The sequence below is a fragment of the Artibeus jamaicensis genome, unplaced genomic scaffold (genome assembly GCF_021234435.1).
Source record: "Artibeus jamaicensis isolate MK-2021 breed Jamaican fruit bat unplaced genomic scaffold, CSHL_Jam_final contig_3182, whole genome shotgun sequence".
Lineage (NCBI taxonomy): Eukaryota > Metazoa > Chordata > Mammalia > Chiroptera > Phyllostomidae > Artibeus > Artibeus jamaicensis.
In genome coordinates this window covers 187822-208802 of record NW_026521742.1, presented here as the reverse complement: position 1 = coordinate 208802, position 20981 = coordinate 187822, and the positions used below count along the sequence as shown (strand labels likewise).

The following is a 20981-nucleotide window of genomic DNA, read 5'->3' as shown; positions in this document are numbered from 1 at the left end:
GACTCACTGCTGTGTAGTGGGGCATTTCTCACATAAGGCAGAACCCACGTGAACTGAGCCATAACACCAACTAGTACCTACAACAGCCTCACATCAAAATGCATTTATGATTATAGAAACATTCTTCCTCCTATGTCTAAGGTTTATTTTGCCAATTACAGTCATTTTCATAAATAGTAGTGGACGAATACAATAATAAAAAATAAATCCTTATTATCGAGCACCTACTAATTGTCAAGTACTTTTAATTTTGGTGCTTAGGAAACAAAATGCATATGATGTGGTCCTTAACTTTGAAAAGTCCTTAGTCTACAAGAAGCATATAATATGAACAAACATCATACAGTGTGATAACTACAAGAGTAAAGGCAGGTACAAAGAATAGCACAAAGATCTGTAATAGAAGAGGTGTCATTTGAGCTGGGTCTTAAAGGACAAAGCTGTAAGATGAAGAGAAGGAGAAGCAGGACAACCAAAGCAGAAGGGACCGCAAGTGCAAAGGTATGGCTGTATAAAAATGTGCCGAGAGAATGAAAGGCAGGTGCTGTACTGTGTCTAGTAGAATAAAAAGAGATGAGGTTGAAAAGAAGATTGAAAGCATAAGCTAGAGTCTTAATGCTATTCTATAAAGTTTCATTGTGATTAGAACACAGAGGATCTCCAAAGACCAATGCCCTCTTCAAAACAAGAAAACACCAGATAAAGTAAACTTCATATTTTTATTTAAAATAGAGCCATCAGGAACTAGAATCGGACAGCTTATTTGGTAGGTGATGGGGAGCTGATGAAGAGGTTAGGCCAAAAATGGCATTACCGAAATTGTATTTGACCAAGATAACTTTGACGGGTTGGTCAGTGGTGAATTGAATAGAGATGAACGTATTCAGAGGACTGACCGCACCCAACGGTCCATGTGGCTGTGGAACGCCTGGGATTTATGAACTGCTGCTGGGAGTACAAACTGACTTCCAGCCAAGATGGAGGCGTAGGTGGACACGCTGTGCCTCCTCTCACCAAAATTAAGGACAACAAAAATTTAGAAACAAAAAAAACAACCAACAGACAGAAAACTGAACTGTACAGAAGTCTGACAACCATTCATCCAGACTGGTAAGAGGGGCAGAGTTGGTGGCCAGCAGAGAGGGGGTCAGGGCAGGAAAAAGCAGCAGTTGGCAGACCCCGGATGCGGGGAGGCACTGAGCAGACCCAGTGAGGCGCACAAGGCAGAAAGTATACAAGCCCACCCACCCACCCAGAAACCAGCACCAGAAGGGCCCAATTTGCTTGTGGGAAGCTGCAGAGGGAACTGAAACCAAACAGAGAGCAGAGCAAGTGCCATTGTACCCTCTCTGACCCCTCCCCCACATACAGTGTCACAACCCTGTGACTGGGTTGCCCCACCCTGGTGAACACCTAAGGCTCTGCCCCTCGTACATAACAGGCACATCAAGACAAAAAAATGGCCTAAATGGAAGAACAGATCAAAGCTCTGGGGCAAATACAACTAAGGAACAAAGAGATAGTCAACCTATCAGATGCACAGTTCAAAGCACTGATGATCAGGATGCTCACAGAACTGGTTGATTTTGGTCGCAAATTAGATGAAAAAATGAAGGCTACACTAAGTGAAATGAAGGAAAATGCACAAGGAACCAATAGTGATAGGAAGAAAATTGGGATTCAAATCAATGGAGTGGACCAGAAGGAAGAAAGAAATGACCAAACAGAAAAGAATGAAGAAAGAAGAATTCAAAAAAATGAGGAGAGGTTTAGGAACCTCGAGGACATTTTTAAATGTTCCAACATCTGAATTATAGGGATACCAGAAGGGGATAAGAAACATATCCCAAATGAAAGAACAGAACAAAACTCCAAAGCAGAACTAAAGAAAACCAAGACAAGCAATCTACCACATGCAGAATTCAAATCCCTGGTTATAAAGATGCTCAGTGAACTTCAGAAAGAGTAGATGAACTTAGAGAGAACTTCAACAGCATAAAAAAGGACATGGAAACCATAAAAAAGAACAGCCACAAGTGGAAAACTTATTTGAACAAATAATAAAGAACTTCCCCAATCTGGCAAAGGCAATATACTTCCAGGAAATCCAGGAAACTCAGAGAGTTCCAAAGAAGCTGGACCCAAAAAGGAACACACCAAGGCACATCATCATTATATTAGCCAAGATTAAAATGAAAAACAGAATCCTAGAAGCAGCAAGAGATAAAGAGACAATCACCTACAAAGGAGTTCCCATCAGACTGTCTTTTGATTTCTCAAAAGAGACCTTACAGGCAAGAAGGGGCTGAAAAGAAGTATTCCAAGTCATGAAAGGCAAGGACCTACATCCAAGATTGCTCTATCCAGCAAAGCTTTCATTTATAATAGAAGGGAAGATAAAGTGCTTCTCACAGAAGGTCAAATTCAAGGAGTTCATCATCACCAAGCCCTTATTATATAAAATATTAAAGGGACTTACCTAAGAAAAAGAAGATAAAAAATATGAACAGTGAAAGGACAGCAAACTCACAGTTATTAACAACACATCTAAAACAAAAGCAAACTAAGCAGACAGCTAGACCAGGAGTGGAACCATAGAAATGGAGATCACATAGAGGGTTAGCAACAGGGGAGTGGGAGGAGGAGAGAGGGGGGAAAGGTACAGAGAATAAGTAACATAGACAGTAGGTAGAAAATAGATAGGGGGGAGGGAAAGAATAGTATGGGAAATGTGGAAGCTAAAGAACTTATGACACATGGACATGAACTAAAGTGGGGGAATGTGGGTGGGAGGGGGTGTGCAGGGTGAAGGGGAATGAAGGGGGAAATGGGACAATTGTAATAGCATAATTAATAAAATATATTTAAAAATAGAGCCATCAAAGAGTAGCGCATACAAAGAAGTCCAAATGAACCAAATTCCAGAGACAGGTAAGTTCCTCAAAGGTAATCAAAGAGCCTTTTTCCTAGTCTGGGTATACATGGACAGAAAAGCAGGCTTACCATCAGTAAGAAAAAAAGCTGAGAGAGAGAAAAAAAAAGCTGAACTTTTAATGACAGCATGGGCTGGTATGATGGACTAAAATTTGGAAGAACCCAACCATAAAAACAAATCTATCGATTTCTGGTCAACATGTGGTACTCATATCCCTACAACAGCATAAAAAATACAACTAAACTACAGGACAACTATTATTCAGAACTGCCTGAAATCTAGATGAATGGAAATTCTACAACTAAGGATATAAAGAAGCCACATTAAGACTGGTAGGAAGGGCAGAGATGTGGACAGGTTGGGGCCATGAGGTAGATAAAAATTAAGAGGGGTATCTTGGCTGTAGCCTGTCAAACAGCTGATCCTTCCCAATGGTCCCAGCCAATCCTCCCAGCCAATCTGCCATGGGGTAAATCCCTCCCATTGACAGGTCAATAGCAATTAAAGATCACCTGCAACAGGAAGGTATACATAGCCCACATGGTGGAGGGGGTACACCTGGAGTACCCAGCTTGGGTGAATGGGGAGGCTGTGCCACTGGACCTTCTGGACACTTACTACATCAGGTCACTCTACCAAGGCCGGGAGACATAGCAGCTCTGCCTGATACACAGAAACAAACACAGGAAGGCTGCCAAATGAGAAGACAAAGAAACACATCCCAAATGAAAGAACAGAACAAAACTCCAAAGCAGAACTAAAGAAAACCAAGACAAGCAATCTACCACATGCAGAATTCAAATCCCTGGTTATAAAGATGCTCAGTGAACTTCAGAAAGAGTAGATGAACTTAGAGAGAACTTCAACGGCATAAAAAAGGACATGGAAACCATAAAAAAGAACCAGTCAGAAATGAAGGATATACTAACTGAAGAGTAATTTACAGGGTATCAACAGTAGAGTATATGAAGATGAGAATCAAATCAATGATTTGGAATATAAGGAAGCATAACATACCCAATCGTAACAGCAAAAAGGAAAAGAATTTAAAAAAAAATGAAGATGGTATAAGGAGTCTGTGGGGCAAATTTATGTGTTCCAACATTCCCATCAATGGGTTGCCAGAAAGAGAAGACAGAGCAAGAAATTGGAAAACTATTTTTAAAAAATACTCCAAGGGAATTTTTCTGAGTAAGAGACAGTGGGAGCAGAGCTAGGAAGCAGAGAGAGCTCCCTTAGTTTCCGGGGACCTGCTACAGCTGCCATCCAGGAGTAAAATAAATTAAAGTGTTAACTCAACTCCCTGCCAGCTGAAATCTTAAAAAAAAAAATAAATAAAAGACATCACCCTTTATCTACAGAGGAAGCTGTAGAATGGGCTAACAGTAAAATCTCCATAATCTCACTTGAATCCAGAGGTAAACTGTAGTTAAAACCATGCTCAGCCCAGCTCAGCCTGACCATCCAGCTGCCCCCGTTGCCCGAGAGAGGAAAGAATATGTTCCCCTGTGAGAAAAAACAAAAATATTATCTAGTTCATTTTCTACTCTTCTTTTATACAAAAGTTCCAGTATAGAATCAAAACTTCTAAGATACATGAAGAAGTAAATAAGTATATCTCATAAATAAGAAAAAAAGTCGAGACCCATGCACAAGAATTTTAAAATAATATTGTAAATGTGGTAAAAGAATTTAGAAGAAAATAATGAACAGAATGGGGTGAAGAAATGGAGAATTCTAGCAGAGAAACAGAAATTACAGAACTGAAAAATAAATGATCAGAAATTAAGAAGTTATTGGATGAGTTTAAGAGCTGATGGAACACAGTAGAAAGAATCAGTGATTTCAAAGGTAGATTAATTAAAAACTAGTCAAATTGAGACTGAGACTGGAGCTAATAAAAGACAGGATCATTGAATTTGGCTTATTTTAGTTAAACTCCTGAAAACCAAATATAAACAGAAATTTTTATAGGAGTCAAAACAAAAACTATTATATTCATGAGAATTTTAGATGACTTTCCATAAAAAACAGTGGAAACCAATAAAATAATATCTCTCAAGTGCTAAAAGTAAACAAACAAACAATATCCCCCACACAAAATAAATCCTCCAAATTATGTCAACCTATAACTCTACCCAGCAAAATATTCTCATATAATGAAGGAGAAATCAAGACATCTCAGATAAATAAAAGTTGAGAGAATTAGTAGCCAGCATATTCTTAACTTCTATAAGAAATAATAAAAGATGTTTATCAGACTGAGGGAGAAATGATTCCAGATGATAATTCGTATCTTCAGGAAAGATTTGTGGCCCACAATGCATACAACATTACTACCTGCCTTTTTGCAGCTCTTCTCAGAGAGCTGCAAAAGCGTGCAGCTCTTCTCAGACAGCAACTACTGTAAACAAACAAAAATGAGGCAGAGTATAGCTAACAAGGGGAGATAAAATGGAATACTAAAACTTATTAGTATTGCCCAGGCCAGTATGGCTCACTTGGTTGGAGTATAATCCCATAAACTGAAAGGTCAGGAATTTGGTTCCCAGTCAGGGCGCACCCCTAGGTTGTGGGTTTGTTCTCTGTTCAGGGCACATAGAAGAGGCAACCAAATGATGTTTCTCTCTCACATCAATGTTTCTCTCTCCCTTCCCTTCTCTCTCTAAAAAAAACATTGATAAGCATGTCCTCAGGTGAATAAATAAATAAATAAATAAATAAATAAAACATTCATATTATAATGCAAAGGAAGGCAGAAAAAGAGAAACAAAGGGACAAAGACAGATGGTTCAAACAGAAAACAGAAAGGTGGTAGATTTAAAGCCAACCAGGTGAGTAATTACATTAAATGTAAATGGGTTAAATATTCTATTTAAAGCCAGAGATTATAAAATGAGAATAACAAAACCAGCTATATCTGTTTATAAGTAATATACTTTACATATATAAACATACAGATTAAGAGTAACAGGATGGAAAAAATGTGCCATGTATATAGTATACAGAAAAACTTTATGATTATGTTTATATCAAAGTAGACTTCAAGAGAGTAACATCGGATGATGAGAGTATTTCATAGTAATAAAAGAGTTAATTCCTCAAGAAGATGTAAAAGGACATGTTCCTGATAATGTAGATTCAAAAACATGAAGCAAATTTGATAGAAATAAAAAGGGAAATAGACAAATTCACATCTATCCCCCAAATTGTTAAAATAGACCAAAAAATCAGTAAGAATGAGAAGATCTGAGCCATACTATACAACATCTTGACTTAACTGGTATTTAACAAACTCTGCAATAACTGCAAAATAAACCATTTTCTCAAGTGAAGATGTGAGGTCACATACTAACCACAAAGCAATTTTCAATACATTTCAAAGGACTGAAAGCATACTGAATGTGTTCCCTGACTATATGAAGTTGTAACTAGAAAAGCTCCAAATATTTCAAAAGTAAATGTCTTTCAAAGAAGTCTGGGCTTTATCCTGGAGTACCAGGGGAGCTATTCAAGGATTTTACACAAGGGAATGATTCATCAGAGTTGAGCTTTTAAAATGTAACTTTCATTGAATATAAAAATATATTAGAAGAATGACTTAATACACTTACATACAAAAAGATAAATAAGTCATAATTCATGGGAGAAATGAGGAGAAACTGATTTAAGGCAGCTGAAAGGAGATAAGATTGAATCAAGGTATTTTCAAATGTAGAATCAAGAGACTTGGTGACCAATTAATTACATGTGATCTAAATAGGAATGCTATGTATGGAGATAGAAAAAAAAAGAAGCAAGGTTTTAAAAAAAGATTTTATTTATTTATTTTTAGAGAGGGAAGGGAGGGAGAAAGAGGGGGAAACATTAACGTGTGATTACCTCACACACCCCTGACTGCAGACCTGGTCCACAACCCAGGCATGGGCCCCAACTAGGAATTGAACTGGTTGCCCTTTGGTTCAAAGGCCAGCACTCAATCCACTGAGCCACGCCAGTCAGGGAAGAAGAAGCAGTTTTTGCTGGGTATCAGAACTAGAAATCACAAGTGTGCATTACAGACTCTCCCTTTAATGCAAAAACATCAGTTTTGACTGTTGCATCTTCCTACTGTTTGGGTCATAGATTTACCCCAACTACCTCGCAGAGCTCACTTAATTAATCCTTCGAGTTCCTACCATGGGTTCTGTACCCTGATACCTGTCCTTCCCATTTGACAACTTGCTGTCTACTCGGGTTTTCTTTTTTCCCCTTTTTGCTATTGTTGACAATATTACCCATGTCCCCCATTTTCCTCCTCTTTGTCCCCCTTCACCTAGCCCCCACACTCTCTTTCAGCCTTCACCACATTATTATCCATGTCCAGGTGCTATGCGTATATGCATATATGCTCTTTGACTAATAATCTCTTCCAGTTCCCCCACCTGTCTCCTCTCTGAGATCTGTCAGTCTGTTCCACATATAATAGTAGGACTGGAATAGTCTTACCATGCATGGATACATGGAATAAACTATTTTGTTTGTCTGTTTATTTTGTTCATTAAATTCCACATATAAGTAAGATCATAAGGTATTTGTCTTTCTCTGACTGGTTTATTTCACTTAGCATAATAGTCTCTACTCCGCTTTTCAATGGGATATTTCATTCATATTTGGATCTGCTTTTCAGCTCACTCTTCAGGTTTGGTGAAGAGGTCTTTGAACCTGTGTTTTGTTTCTGTTTTTTGGTTTTTTTTTTCTTGATCCATGTGCACTGAGGACTCCACCTCATATCTGCTCATTGGGTCAGACACCATGAAAATGCAGATGAGCCGCCTTATCCCATTCCTACTTTACTATCCTAGTATTTAGTTTCTACCTACCAGGGAAGTTTGGATAGTAAGTTCAATTTTGGACATTGTCTGAGGTTCTCATGAACAGCCTCATGGAAATATACAAAAGGCAGTTGGAAATTCTGAGCCTGGGGCTCAGGAGAGAGACCCAGTGAGAGATACAGATTTATGATCATCAGCAAATAGGTTGTAACAAGTTGCATGGATCAGCTTGATCAAGGAGAATATAAAGACCTCTCCTAACAAGGAGAGGTCATTAATCTGATGTAGTTCAGGGGCATCTATAAATCCACGGAACTTGGATGTAAAATTCTGTGTATATGTGTGTCTGTATTTCTGAGGCAGAGATCCACAGGTTTCATTGGATTCTCAAATAGGTCTGTATACCTAAAAAGATTAAAAACCTGTGGGGTAGGGAGACAGCTAATAAAGATACAACCCAAAGGGTACTATTTACTGAAATATGCTACAATTAAGAGTCTACTGTGGTAAAGAGTATGAAATGTGTTAGCATTTAATTTCCAGTTTACCATCTGAGTCATAGTAACCATGAAGCATGTGATTTTCTACTCAAACCTGGGCAGTGTGTCCCCAAAACATGCTGACTTAGATACCACTACTTCTAGACTATCCAGAATTGTATTAAAAACGAGCACTTATAAGCCTGGAGTTTCAGATTCTATATTCCTAGTCAAAAAATGACTTTTTCTACCCACTCTTACCTATAAAGAAAGAGTACAATCTCCTCAGCCACCTTCTTTCTCTGGAGCCTATCTCACGTCATAGCTCACAATCGAAGGTCACTTTTTAAGCATTACTTTATGAAATCTCTTGATTATTAATATTTTTTACCATCTGAGTTTTTAAAGGCAAAAAAAGCTATGAAAACACGTAGGATTTGGATTGCAAGAATGGCTATGACATCCAGCTCCACAAAACAAGAATTATCACCACGAGCTCAAAAATGCAATTACGGTTCACACTTTATCTTTTTTTTCTCAAAATTATTTGTCACTTTAAAGATAGATAGAGATGGGAAAGGGGCAAGGTTTTTCTTTCAAGTGTGCATTTTGAAACACTTTCAAAAGTTACAATGTGTGTGAAACAAATTCTGTAATCGCATGGATTCAAGCCACAGCATTCTTCCCAAACTACTACTCAAGCAAGCCAAGAACAATCTAGCCAGCCCATTTGAATGTAGGAAAGCCATAATGTCTACTGCCTGGGAAACCTCTAGGTATCATTTGTACATGCAGCTTGGTTTATAAAAACCATTTCAGTATTGTAAAAAGAAAAAAGCTAAGAATTACCAATTACCAAGACATAATCAAGCACTGTGATAATGGATGCTAGACTGATATGTAATTAATCTTTAGAAGAATGTAGCTCTTAAAGCTCTAGCACATATAAAACTTTTTTAAAACTTAAAAGATGGTTCATAAAAGATACATACATATAGGTAAAACTACAGAAGATTCAATTACATTAATCAGTGAAACCTATTAAAATTAGCAACAATTTAAACTAAAATGACATATTATGCTGGTTGTTCAAAAGAGTTTAAAAAATTATCAACATATATCAGACACCTTAAAAAATATCAAGTACTTTCAACTGATTTGATTTCACTTCCATTAGTCTAACCTAAAAAAAAACCAAACCTTAAAATGTAGGATGCATTCACTGTACCATAATTTGTCAAAGAGAAAACTGTAAACAACAAAAGAAAAATGGTAAAATGAGTTATAGAACATATACTGGGGAAACATTTTATTTGCTCAGTTATTCATTCACTCTTTCAGAAAACACTTAAGGTGGGTAATGTAATGATATATTACATAACCATGAAAATTTATGTTTAAAAGGCATGTGCACAATGAGAAAATGCTCATAAATATTAAGAAGAAAGGCTTGGATAATTATAAGGTTGTGGGAAGATCATTGACATAAATGAGAATGCTAAAGAAAGGCAAGAAATTTTAATCTTGAAATCCAATAACTGATCAGTGAACTTATGCTAACAGTTTATATGGCAGTTTTGTTACAGGAGATCTGGCAAGATGGTGGGGGAGCAGGGAGGGACCCTCAAGGCAATGCAGGAGCCTGCACAGGCCCTGGAGAAGGGAAGGGTCAGAAAGTGCCAGAGGCGGTAGGACTGAAGTTACAGGGGGAGTGTGATAGATTTCCATACCCCTGGGGAAGGGTAAACAAACTAGCTAGTCTTGAGACACAGCAGGAGGAGGCTTACACAGAGTATGCATGAGCTGGAGAGGTCACAGCAGCATGTGTACTGTGGAGTTTGTCATGGTGGTCGAGGGAAGGTACAGACCTGCCAGACTAGCCAGGAGGCCCAAGCCTTTCAGCCAGTGGGCCCTGGAAACCACAGTCTGGTGGTGTCTCTGGGCCCCTCCCAACATGTGGCAGCCTGGGCAACTGGTGCTACACTGCACAATCTTGCTCCATCTAGTGCACTCCCATACTGGCTAACCAATGGCAGGAGAAAGGGGGCGCAAGCACAGGGCCAGGGGGTAGGTGCAGAAGAAAGAACAGTGCACACAGCAAATAAGTCACCAGGGTGCACAGACTACAAAAGACGCCTGAAGCTGGACTGCAACCAGGAACCAGCTAAGCCACCTGGATGGTTGTGCTACAGTCACTTGCATTTACCAAGGGACACTATTTTAAATGGGAGAAGGAATTTCAGGTACAGCTTTGAACTAATCTGTTAAAAGTTGGGATGTTATTTTTCTTTGGACATTTTAGAGGAAATGGGCTTTGAGGCAGAACCTACCATTCTTTCAAAATTGGGTAGCCTTTGAATAAATGACCCCTCTCCTTTTTCACCAAATCTCTGCCTCCAGAGTTTAGCTCCCCAATTCCTAGGGACTTCCTAAGTGATGAGAGGAACAATGGTGTCTCTTGTTATGTTACTGAGGTGACTTTTGGATACCACCCAAGGATGTGGGCTGGGTGCCACTGGGATCCAACCATGTGGTCTGAGGTTTGGAACTTTCAGTCCCACCCTAACTTCCAAGGAGGGGAGAGGGCTTGAGATTGAATCAATCAGCGGTGGCCAAAGACTTAGTCACTCATGACTATGTAATGAAGCCTCCATAAAAACACAAAAGGACAGCTCTTAGGCCGTTTTTGGAGAGCTTCCACCAAGGGGAACCACAGAACACTACCATGTGCTGGACCTCAGCTGCAGGAGGATAGAAACTGCTTCATGTGGGACCCTGCCCTATGCACCTCTTTTTCTGGCTATTCATTTCCAACCTTTAATGTCCTTAGTAGCAAATCCATAACATAAGTGAGTAAACTTTCTTGAGTTTTGTGAATTTCATTCTAGCATATTAATCAAACCCGAGGGTGGTGGTGGTCCTGGGAACCTGTGATTTGTAGTTGTTCGGAACAACCTGGGCTTGCAACTTGTATCTAAAGAGAAGGGTGGTTTTGTGGCAAGGAGCCCTTTACTTGTGGGCTCTGATTCTATCTCTGGATAGATGGTGCCAGAACTGAGTTACAATTGTAGACATCCTTTTGGCATCAGAGAATTGGCTGGTGGTGTGGGGAAGTTTCCACACACAAGTTGGAATTTTCTCTGAGAACCCTTTCATTATGTGTATTTTATAACAATTTTTCAAAACTACAAATGCATTAAGGTCTGATTTGAAGTAGATTCAACTGGTAAGGCTGAAATATATTCAGACTGGCTCTGAGTTTTTGGTTTTTCTGAAATAATATGTCATAAATATGTGAGTATAACTGATTAAAAGAAAAGCTATAATTATACTTTAATACCAACTTTTTCTCAAAGGATAATTTATTGCACCTGTTTAATAATTCTAATGTAGCCAATGTTTAGTTTTCAAGTATTAAGAAATCATTCTTAATCTAAACAAAGACTTATATGTAAAGTAGTCATAAGAGTCAAACAAAAACTAGAAGTGACGTTGCTAGTAATTCTGGCATTCAAGCAAATTTGTGGCAAATCAGCTATGAGGAAAAATCTCCCCAACAATAAGCACTATTCCTAGAGATTGTGCAAAATACATTTTAAAAATGGTCCCCATAGTTCCTGGGAAGAAGCACAATTTTCTTTAAAATGAAGTGAAAGACATACAATGATAAAGAATTCTGCAAATAGGACTTCCACCAAGATGGAGGCATAGGTGGAAACACTGTACCTTCTCACACAACCAAGTTTAAAAACAACAAAGTTTTAGCAACAAAAATGCAGCCAAACCACAGAAAATTGAACTATACAGAAGTCTGACAACAACAAACCCTTCGGCCACACAGGTAAGAGGGGCAGAGCCAGCAGCGGAGCAAGGTCCAGCAGGGAGGATCCACCAGACTGACCCCGGCTTGCAGCCCAGGAGCACAGGCAGCCATAGGCGGATCCCAGGTGTGGAGTAGCAGGGGGCAAACCCACTGAGGGCTGACTGCGGTCACACATTCACACGCAGATAAACCAACGAAGGAGCAGGCAGTGAGACGGATCACACAGGCCCCAGCAGCAGGAAGTGGCAGAGGGGACAGCTATTGGTGTGTTCCTTCTTGGGTCCAACTTCTTTGGGACTCTCTGAGCTTCTTGAATTTCCTGGAAGTCTATTGCCTTTGCCAGATTGGGGAGGTTCTCCTTTATTATTTGTTCAAATAAGTTTTCTACTGCTGGAAACTTAGTAGAAAGTTTCCACCAGTAACTTTATTATTTGTTCAAATAAGTTTTCTCTGACCCTGCCCCCACATACAGCATCACAAACCAGCGACCTGGGTGGCCCCGCCCTGGTGAACACCTAAGGCTCCGCTCCTCATACCTAACAGGTGCAAACAAAGCAAAACATGGCTCAAGAAGAACAGCCCAAAGCCCCAGAGCCAATAACTCTAAGCGATGAAGAAATACCCAAACTCTCAATTCAAATGCACAGTTCAAAACACTGGCGATCAGGATGCTCACAGAACTGGTTGATTTTAGTCATGAATTAGAGGAACATATGAAGGCAAAACTAATTGAAATAAATGGAATTGCACAGGAAACCAATAGCGATGAAAAGGAAACTGGGACTCAAATCAAAGGAGTGGACCAGAAGGCAGAAAAAAATGACCAAACTGAAAAGGATGAAGAAACAAGAATTCAAAAAAAGGAGGAGAGGCTTAGGAACCTCTAGGACATCTTTAAACATTCCAACATTCGAATTATAGGGGTACCAGAAGGGGGAAAGGAACAGCCACCAGTAGAAAACTTATTTGAACAAATAATAAAGGAGAACTTCCCCAATCTGGCAAAGGCAATAGACTTCCAGGAAATTCAAGAAGCTCAGAGAGTCCCAAAGAAGTTGGACCCAAGAAGGAACACACCAAGGCGCACCATCATTGCATTAGCCAAGATTAAAATGAAGGAGAGAATCCTAGAAGCAGCAAGAGATAAGGGGACAGTCACCTACAAAGGAGTTCCCATCAGACTGTCAGCTGATTTACCAAAAGAGACCTTACAGGCAAGAAGGGGCTGGAAAGAAGTATTCCAAGTCATGAAATCCAAAGATCTACATCCAAGATTGCTCTATCCAGCAAAGCTTTCATTTAGAATGGAAGGACAGATAAAGTGCTTCTCAGATAAGATCAAATTCAAGGAGTTCATCATCACCAAGCCCTTATTATATGAAATGTTAAAGGGACTTACCTAAGAAAAAGAAGTTAAAAAAGCATGAACAGTGAAAGGACAGCAAACTCACAGTTATTAACAACCATACCTAAAACAAAAGCAAACTAAGAGGACAGCTAGATCAGGAGCAGAACCATAGAAATGAAGATCACATGGAGGGTTAGCAACAGGGGAGTAGGAGAAGGAGAAGGGGGGAGAAGGTACAGAGAATCAGTAGCATAGATGGTAGGTAGAAAATACATGGGGGGAGGGCAAGAATAGTAGGGGAAATATAGAATCTAAAGAACTTGAGACATGTGGTCATAAAGGGGGGATGGTGGGCGAGGGGTGTGCAGGGTGGAGGGGAATAAAGGAGGGAAATAGAACAACTGTAATGGCATAATCAATAAAATATATTTAAAAAATAAATAATAATAAAATATATTTTTAAAAATAATGAAAATAAAAATAAATAAAAAATTCTACAAATAGAGTTTTTCTAATTAAAAATATTTTCCGATTATAAAAAAAGAAACAAAATTTAAAAAACAATAATCTTTTCAGGATCTGAATTTCACATTCAGCTTTCTCAATTCCCTTTAAAAATATCACTTACCCTTCTAGTGTTTTCAAGAATTTTGGGGTCAGGTTTTCCGTAGTTCGGTGGGTTGGCATATGGGTCATATCCAAGTTTGGCAAGCATGGGTGCGATCACCGCCATGTCTTGTAAAACATCTGCAGGGATTTTCCCAACCCATTTTGATAGCGCCGCCATGTTGACTGGCTTGATGACTTGGTCTGTTGATCTCTCCACTCTGAAAACAATATAGTATGGATAAACATCAGTGAGAATACCAAAAACTGGTGTTAAAAGGCCTCTGAAAATTATTTTTGATAACTTTCAAAGTTGTAAGTGTCTCATTTATAAAGCTATTGAGACAGAAGGCACTGATCAGGCTTAGCACTATTTACCAGACATTTTTTAATGTTCTAAATTTGACAGTAATTATTGGCAACCTAGGATTTCTAGAAATCAGAAAGAGGGTCAGTTGATACCATCTTCACAAAATGTATTAACATTTTAACTGTACCATTCAGAAAAAAAGACAACTGCTTAGTAAAATAACTAGCCAACTTACTTGAAATGCATAAAAAATAAATAAGATGGACAGATGAATGACTAGATGAACAAATATGTGATAGCACAAATATAGCAAAGTCTTCATTGTATAAATGCACATTTTAATTGTATAAGATAGTGGGTGTAATTTTTCTTTTCTTTTTACATTTGAAATTTTTCATAATGAAATACTGAAGAAAAAACAGCTAACCGTAATCTACTAAACTTGTAAAATATTCATTTGTCCTATTTTTCTCTTGACTTTCTGAAGAACTCTATTTTCTAAGGAAGGAAAAAGTGCTTTTTATGACTTTCAATATTACAGAATAAATGTACTATATCTTTTAACCTAGAAATTTACTTTTAGCTTGCAGTGATTATATTCACTCTATTTGACTAAAGAACTCATAAATTTAGGAAAAAATATAACATGAAATGACATCTAGATAAAAACTGGTTCTGAATTAGTAGATTTTGGCCAAATGACTGTAAAACAAAAGTGTTTAAGAGTGTTTTATATCATAATACATAAATCATTCAAACATAGTATTCTAATAAACGTAAAAATCCTTTTTCTTTAAGTATGTGATCTCTCACTGCAACTTATCACTATCTGATGAAGAATCCCCCAAATGGATTCCCTGCCTAAAATAACAGATAAGAGAAAATTAATTCATTCTTCCCTGAGATTCTGTGAGGCCACTAGCTCCAGGTTTCCTTCCTGCCTCAAGAGCCACATTCTTTTTTCCTCTAATAAAAATTTATACACCAGCCAAGATGGAGGTGTAGGTATGTATGCTTTGCTTCCTTTCACAACCAAAAGGACAACAACACATTTTTTGAAAAAACAACCAGAACAGCCAGAAAATTGAACTGTATGAAAATTCAAAAACAAAGGAGTTAAAGAAGAAACATTTATCTAGACTGGTGCACTGAGGGAAAGAAATATGGCTCAAATGAAAGAACAGATCAAAACTCTGGAAAAACAACTAAGTGATGAGGAGATAGCCAACCTATGAGATGCATAGTTCAAAATGCTGGTCATCAGGATGCTCACAGAAATGATTGAGTACAGACACAAAATAAAGGAAGAATTAAAGGCTATGCAAAGTGAAATAAAGTAAAATATACAGGGAACCAACAGTGAAGGGAAGAAAACTGGCACTCAAATCAACTATTTGGAACAAAAGGAAGAAATAAACAACCTCCTGGAACAGAATGAAAAACAAGAATTCAAAAAAATGAGGAGGGGCTTAGGAACCTCTGGGACAACTTTAAACATTTCAACATCTGAATCAGGGATGCCAAAGGTGAAAAGGAAGAGCAACAAATTGAAAACTTATTTGAAAAAATAATGGAGAACTTTCCCAATCTGGTGAAAGAAATAGACTTCCAGGAAGTCCAGGAAGCTCATACAGTCCCAAAGAAGTTGGACCCAAGGAGGAACACACCAAGGCACATCATAATTATATTATCCAAGATTAAAGAGAAGGAGAGAATCTTAAAAGGAGCAAGAGGAAAGGAGGCAGTTATCTACAAAGGAATTCCCATAATACTATCAGCTGATTTCTCAAAAGAAACCTTACAAGCAAGAAGAGGCTGGAAAGAAGTATTCAAAGTCCTGAAAGCCAAGGACCTGCATCCAAGATTATCCAGCAAAGCTATCATTCAGAATGGAAGGGCAGATAAAGTACTTCCCAGATAAGGTCAGGTTAAAGGAGTTCATCATCACCAAGCCCTTATTATAGGAAATGTTAAGGGTACTTATCTAAGAAAAAGAAGATCAAAACTATGAACAATAAAATGACGACAAACAACAATGAACAACTGAACCTAAGAAACAAAAACAACTTAAGCAAACAACTAGAACAGGAATAGAATCACAGAAATGGAGATCATATGAAAGATTATCAGCAGGGGAGGGGAAGGGGGAAAATAGGGGCAAAGGTACAGGGAATAAGAAGCATAAATAGTAGGTACAAAATTGACAGGGGAAGGTTAAGAATAGTATTGGAAATGGAGAGGCCAAAGAACTTACATGTATGACCCATGGACATGAATGAAGGGGGGGAATGCTGAAGCGAGGGTGCAGAAGGAGGGGAGAAAAATGGGCAACTGTAATAGCATAATCAATAAAATAAACTTTAAAAATTTATCCAGGACTTAACCTATTGCTCTCTTCACTCTACACATTTTCCCAGGATGGCCTCATCTCTAATAATCTTTGCTTGAGTTTTTTTTTACCTGCGTAAAGAACATCCTGGTTTGTCCAGGACAGGTCCAGTTTATATCTGTTGCCCCAGATTAATTATTAATATAGTACATCTCACTCTCATAAATGTTCAAATTTGTATAATAAATTATATGGTCATGATATTCATATACTCTATACACACCATAAAACTAAGATGGTCCAAAACTGGAACCATCATCTTCTGCTCAAAATTCATTCCTCTCTCTGTTCAAGCACTTATACTTATCACGATAAGCATCTTATCTTGATAAAGGGCACACTACCTATCCACAGGGCAAATCCAGGGTCTAGGGTGGAACAGAGAGAAACTAGGTCCAGTTCAACAGACTTTGAGTAGAACCATTTCTCCTCCATTTCTACTGCTATTAATCTCATTCATTTCACCACCATTTCCCACCTGGATTACTACAAAAGCCTCCTAATTTCACTGCATTTAAATAGTTGGCTTTCAGGCCCAACTATCTATCACTCCACTGGAATATAAGGAGGGTCTATGTCTGATTAATCTCATTGTTACCAGCACCCAGTGCAGGACAATAAAAGAGATACTCAAAACAAGTTTATTAATAAGAGTTTTTCATAGAATAAAAGCCCTACAAAGTTAATTTATACAAACATGCTCAAGAGAAGTCAAGAATGATACCTTCATTAAGGAAATCAACTGCCACAAGATGAAATAACTAGAGAATATTCAGGTGCAAACTGCATGGTATTTACTGTGAGTGTATTAAGAATGTTAGAGAATGAGAGCTGCGTCCACAGAGAGAAACATCTCCAGAATTTATTTTAAAGGGTTTGTAGTAACCAAACAATAACATTTTCTATTTATTCTATGTTAGGCACTTTTCATATGATACCTCATTAAACCCTTAAAACAACCTTAAGAGAAAGACATAAGTCCCCATTTTTAAAACGTGTAAACTGAGACCCAGAGGAAGTAAGTGATTTATCAGGATCACACATATCTGGAAATAATGAAGTTAAAATTTGATCCCATGTCTGTCTGACTCCAAAGTTCCCATTTTTCCCAGTTTCTCTGTTGCCATCATATTGATTATCTCAGCCTTTCCATTGTATGCCCCCTGAAAACATCAGCCTTTTGCCCTGCATAGAGTGAGTCAGTTGGTTTGCCACAATGGTAAAAACATACAGATGTACTGTACACATAATACGTGTTTGTAGTGCTGTGCTGGTAACATTTAACAACCTGCTCTCCAGGGAAGAAAAGGCCAGGAGTTGTTGCATTTACTGATGTCTGTGGTGCTGATTTCAAGCTACCAACATGAAGTCACCAACTGCAGAATTGGGAAGATATGTTCAAAATGAGCTTTCTGTAGCTGGGGCAAGCCAGCTCCAGCAGACCACTGAACATCTACAGGGCCACAGTCTCATTTCAAATTCTGAAACCCACAAGGCTCTAAAAACTAAACATATTCCTATAACTTGTTTAGCAGCAAAACATGACTTGAACTTATAAAAATTTATGTATAGTCTTTATTTTACATGGTATAAACAATCATACTCTTTGATGAGGAAATATTAATGTGTTTGATTAGAGTATTGATCCAGAACCAATAGAAGATATTATTATATAATGTGTTATGAATATAATATGACCTTTCTAAAACCCAAAACTTTCTGAATTCTGAAACACATCTGTGTTAAGCACTGGAGTCACACATAAGGTCTTGAATGTCATAATTAGAAAGTTGGCTTTATTTTGAAAATCTTGGGGAATGAGAAAAGGCTTTTAATTACTAGAGTGATATGATCAGAATGTCATTATCAGCATTCCATGCTAACAACTATGTGAAGAGTCCACTGAAAGATGGGACAACCAGAGTCAGAAAAAATAGTAAACATGTTCGATTGTTCATTGGAAGAAATGATTCCAACTAGAGCAAATGAGATAAAGATAGAAACAAGAAAATCTCCATACATTTAACATTTTTTTGTTTACTTATTTTTAGAGAAAGAAGGGATGAGAGAGAGAAAAAGAGGGAGAGAAACATGAATTGGTTGCCTCTTGCACATCCCCAAATAGGGACCTGGCCTGCAACCCAGGCAGGTACCTTGACCAGGAATCAAACCAGCAACCTTTCAGTTTGCAGGATGATGCCCAACCCACTGAGCCACACCAGTTAGAGCTCCATAGATTAAAAAAAAATTTTTTTTATTAGAATTAGTGGCCAATTACACATGGGGGAAAGAAGTCTAGATGAAATCAGATTGGTCTTTAGTTTTTTCAAAAATTTTTCATTGACCGATTTGAGAGAGAGAGAGAGAGAGAGATCAATTTATTGTTCCACCTATTTATGCATTCACTGGTTGATTCTTGTATGTTCTCTGACTGGGGATCCAACCTGCAACCTTGGTATATCAGGATGACACACTAACAAACCGAGCTATCAGGCCAGGGACAGATGAATTTAGATTTGTCTTGAAGGACTGAGTAGACGATGTTATCATTTTTACAACAGACAGTATGGAAGAAAAACATGATATTGTTTCTTTGCTTTTTTTTCAGGTGTAGGTAAAAAAGAAAATGAGGTAAATTGTTAGTAGTCAGAAAGTTACCAAAGGTCTAAAGAAAAACTAGAGACTGGAATATAGTGTGTGCATACTAACAATAGCTATTATTTTTTTCATCCAGACTATAGCACTGGTTCATAAGTAAAGTGAAAGCCACTATTTATCATTATGATTGAAGAAATGATTTAAAGATAAAGTCCAACCATCACTTGTCTGAAAGAGACAGAACTCTAAAATGAAAGAATTTGGAAAGGCTTTTTTCATCTAACCACTGAGTTACAAGTCCCACTGGCAGCAAATGCAGTTACTATGCACTGCTTAGGGGCAGGACTGGGAAAGCCTATTGCATATCAATCAGGCGCTTCTCTTTAAGACAGTAGTAATGGCATTTTATATTTATTGAGCACAAAATTCAAATTAAACACTTTTTGAATGCCCACTATGTGTCAGATCAAATAGAAGATCCTAAAGATGCAAAGATGAGTAACTAGGGGCGCAGCCCTCCTCTCAAGAAGCTCAGAGTCCAGTAAAGGTGATAACATACACACATAATTAATATATAACATGATAAATGTAATGACAATGGTTAGAAACCGTACTATGGGAACACAGGTGACAGAACTGGGGTAATTCTTCTCCAGGGAGGGGAACACATGGGCAAATTACCTGGCAGCTAAGGCAAGAATAGCAATCTATGGGTCACAGCCCAAACCTAGTCCATTGCTGGTTTGTCTGGCCTTTGAGGTAAGGAAGTCTTTTACATATTTAAATAGTTTTTTAAAGTGAAAGAATAACACTTCATAATACATGAAAATCATATGACATCAAATTTCACTGTCATAAAGTTTTACTGGAACGTTGCCATGCTCATTAGTTTACATCCTGTCTATGGCTATTCTTGTCTGCAAGGACAGAGTCCAGTAGTTGAGACAAAGACCACATGTTTCCCAAAACCTAAAAGATTTACTATGTAGTGCTTTACGGAAAGAAATCTGTCAACCCCCATCTAAGCCTGTATCTTTAGGGCATGTAAGATCTGGTGAAGGGGAGAAGGGTCTCAGGTGATGTCTTTCCTCACAGAAGGGCCAAATCAACTTTCACACTCAAGAGAGAACCCAGCGAGTTCAGAGAAATGGCAGGTGAGGAGAGTAAAGGATGTACCAAGGTGACTTGGGTGGGAAGAGTAAGGGCGAAAATACACATAACAAGAGTGTATTTTGCACTTATCAGGTTCAAGAAAGGTATTTGCTGATCTATGAAGATGGATAAGTAAAATAAAATTAAATAGAAAATAAAAAACAATCCTGTGAAAGGTCACTGTCTGTTGGTGAGCTACACAAGCTTTTCACTCTTAAACTTTTTAAAAAGATTTTATTTATTTATTTTTAGAGAGAGGGAGAGGGGGAGAGAAAGAGAGGGAGAGAAGCATCAATGTGTGAGAGAAACATCGATTGGCTGCCTCTCACATGCCCCCAGCCAGGGTCCTGGACCACAACCCAGGCGTGTGCCTTAACCAGGAATGGAATGGGTGACCTTTCAGTTTGCAGGCCAGCACTCAACCCACTGAGCACACCAGCCAGGGTTCACTCTTTAAACTCTTACGAGTTGCATCTTAGTTCCAAATCAGCTCTTTGTGCTCACTTTCCTCTCTTCCCATGGGTTCT

The 20981-nt window shown here is 38.3% G+C and overlaps 1 protein-coding gene across 4 annotated transcripts in view; it reads right to left on the bottom strand.

The window, feature by feature from the left end:
* TPST1 (tyrosylprotein sulfotransferase 1) overlaps positions 1-20981 on the bottom strand; it is a 128400-nt gene that overhangs the window by 44197 nt on the left and 63222 nt on the right. For all 4 annotated transcript variants that reach the window (XM_037135564.2, XM_037135568.2, XM_037135567.2 and 1 more), the window contains exon 3: positions 14028-14226. In XM_037135564.2, the coding sequence (XP_036991459.1) occupies positions 14028-14226 (199 nt within the window). The remainder of the gene's footprint in view (positions 1-14027; positions 14227-20981) is intronic.